This window comes from Rutidosis leptorrhynchoides, chromosome 4, assembly GCF_046630445.1.
Source record: "Rutidosis leptorrhynchoides isolate AG116_Rl617_1_P2 chromosome 4, CSIRO_AGI_Rlap_v1, whole genome shotgun sequence".
NCBI classification, from domain to species: Eukaryota; Viridiplantae; Streptophyta; class Magnoliopsida; order Asterales; family Asteraceae; genus Rutidosis; species Rutidosis leptorrhynchoides.
Genome location: NC_092336.1, coordinates 24,256,769 through 24,259,728, shown reverse-complemented (window position 1 = coordinate 24,259,728; position 2,960 = coordinate 24,256,769). Strand labels below are relative to the sequence as shown.

General features: G+C 34.9%; 1 protein-coding gene across 1 annotated transcript; it reads left to right on the top strand.

Annotated features, from left to right (window-relative positions):
- Positions 1 to 287: 287 nt before the first annotated feature.
- LOC139840498 (pumilio homolog 12-like) lies at positions 288 to 2,646 on the top strand. Its single transcript, XM_071830764.1, has 5 exons — positions 288 to 1,048; positions 1,150 to 1,312; positions 1,857 to 2,020; positions 2,108 to 2,366; positions 2,521 to 2,646. Exons 1-5 carry the CDS (start codon positions 288 to 290, stop codon positions 2,644 to 2,646), a joined length of 1,473 nt encoding a protein of 490 aa, XP_071686865.1.
- The last annotated feature ends 314 nt before the right edge of the window (positions 2,647 to 2,960 follow it).

Below are 2,960 nucleotides of genomic sequence, written 5' to 3'. Positions count from 1 at the left end.
TACAGAATCATGTGGGGCCCACAATATGATTATATACACCGTGACTCGGTATATATTTAACGGCATGTTGCAGTTTTTAGTTAACAGAATGAGTCTCATCTTGTATGCTTCTCTTTTACGCATCAACCAAATCTTTCTATTTTTGCATGCATTCTTTATCTTTGAAATTCCATTCCGTTTCACTCTCATTTCATCGAAATATCGTTAATTTTACTTTATAAATAATTATATAACTATATAATTTAATATTTTAAACCCAAGCTAAACCCTAGTTTCATTTTGACCAAATGGATCACCGAAGAAATGCACACTATTTCGGAACCGACATTCCGCTTCCGTTGTACCCGCCGCCGTTTGTTCCCGACAGCGAGTGTTTTCCGCCGAGGTTGTCGGATTTAGCCTCTCCGATTGACGTCGATTGGAGTTTATCTAATGTGTTTTCGTGTATGAATCTTTCACCCGAGACATACGACACTGCTCCGATGTTTCCCTGGAACACTCTCTCCGGGCGAACCGGTTCAAATGTTGCTGCCGGTAACAGCGTGACCGGCGGCGATGGTTTTGCTTATCCTGTTCGAGGTTCGCCGGTCAACATTCCGTTTGATCAACGCAGGTTTTGTGATGATAGAGATCCTCTCCGAGGTGTTGACTATTTGTTTGACTTTGACCAAAAGTCAAACTTATTATCTAGTAAGAAATTTGCTTACCCCACACGGATGGTTGGTAACTATTTGAAATTTCGAAACCAGAATGAGGGTTTGGGTGTACGGTCTATGAAAGAATTAAGGGGAAGAATCTATAATCTAGCTAAAGATCAAAATGGTTGTAGGGTTCTACAATCTTTATTTGAAAGATCAACACTTGAAGATGTTGAAATTGTTGTATCTGAGGTGGTTGATTTCATATCTGAATTAATGACAGATCAATTTGGGAATTATTTAATTCAGAAGCTTGTTGCAGTGTGCAATGATAATCAGATAACTAGGATACTATTTTCTCTGATTAAAGCCCCAACAGAAATCATTTTTGTGTGTATGAATCCACATGGGTATGTGAAATTTTGTGATATTTATTTGAGTTTTGTGTAAGTTATTTTTGTGATAAATGTTTCACATTTATTTGATGTTGTTGTTGTTGGTAAATTTGTAGGACTAGAGCTGTGCAAAAATTGTTGGAAAATTTGAAACAGCCAAATCAGATTAAGTTAGTAATGAAGAGTCTACGCCTCGGTGCAGTCTTATTAGCCAATGACCCGAACGGTCATCATGTGATTCAGCATTGTCTGGTTAACTTCCATGGTGATTTTGTCAAGGTGCTATATATCTTCTAGAGTACTACTCCGTAATTTATATCGTTTTGTTCAATGTCCATCTCTTGTGAGTTGTGTACAAATGTTACCAATGTTATCGTTTTGTTTAATAAATAGTTGTTTCTTGATTTTATTAAAGTACAAATGCAACATACCTTTACTCATACTATTAATCCGAGTTTATTAATTAATTGTCCATTACTAATCATTGTTTTCGTACGAGTTACACCGTTTGACGGGTGTTACTTGTTAGTTTCCTTCAATGATGTTATAAGTTACAACTACATATATAATGAAACATTTACATATTTGACGAATTATTTAGATTACTTGTCAAGTTAAACGTTTTAACATTATTACAGTATAGCTAAACTTTGTGACTTGTGCTTAATATCTCAATGTGTGAGCAGGGTAACCTTGTTGAACAGATTTTTACCCTCATGTTATACCCTCATTTAGATTTTATTTATTTATTTATATATCTTAGTTCTAGTTAGTATTTGGAACAATTAATGAACAATTTCTGTTGCTTATGTCACCTTTGCAGCCTATTCTCAACGAAATAGCAAACAATTGCTACAAAATAGCCACAGATAAAAGTGGTTGCTGTGTCCTGCAGGCATGTGTAGAACACACACGGGGAGAAGTCAGAGCGCGTATAGTCACTGAAATTTTGGTCAACTCAGTACACCTAGCCGAAGACCCTTTCGGGTATGTGTCTCTAAATGTTTATAATAAAAAACAGATTTCATAGATTTAAATTGAGACTAATTATTATTATTGTTACTATATTTGTAGCAACTATGTTCTACAGCACATGGTGGGACTGAATATACCAGAATTAACCGCATTGCTTGTTAGGCACCTTCAAGGGAATGTTGCATCTCTTTCGTGTAATAAGTATGGTAGTAATGTTGTTGAGAAATGTTTGAATGAATCTGAAGAAGATGTATCGACACAGATCGTACTTGAACTAGTTAGAAGCCCGAATTCGGCTATGCTTTTAGTAGACCCTTATGCCAATTTTGTTATTCAAGCTGCACTAAAAGTTACCAAGGTTAGTTCATATTTCTATTTATAATCTAGTTAATGTATCGATAATCAATAGCTAGTATGATAGTATCTAGTCAATATTTAATATAATTATTAATTTCTATAATGTGTACCCGAGTTCTATTTATAATGCTAGTTTGATATCTATTGGGAAACAGGGATTTGCGCGTAACTGCCTGCTCAACCTAATTTCCAAAAACATGGCTTCCATGCGAATCAACCTTTATGGTAAAAAGATACTCGAAAAATTTGAAACGAAGAGGGTCCCAGCTGCATCGAGCTAGATGTACGTTCAAGGGACAATGTGCAAGTATTTTTGTGAATACTGATCATACTTGTTACTAGTATGTTGTTTCCTGAATGTTGTCTTCCTCAAACTTAACTTGTGAGGTTTTGATTTATGATTATCATGTTTTGAAATTGTTCAGGAAATTTTAGGATATGAGATGTTTGTCTGTAAAATTCTCATCAGGTTAGAATTTTGAATGGTGAAACTATATGTGGCCAATATAATGGCCCTTTTTATTATATTTTATTTAACCTATTAAAAAGATGCTATCGGTTATATGGGTATCAACTATTTCTATTGTATGGGTAT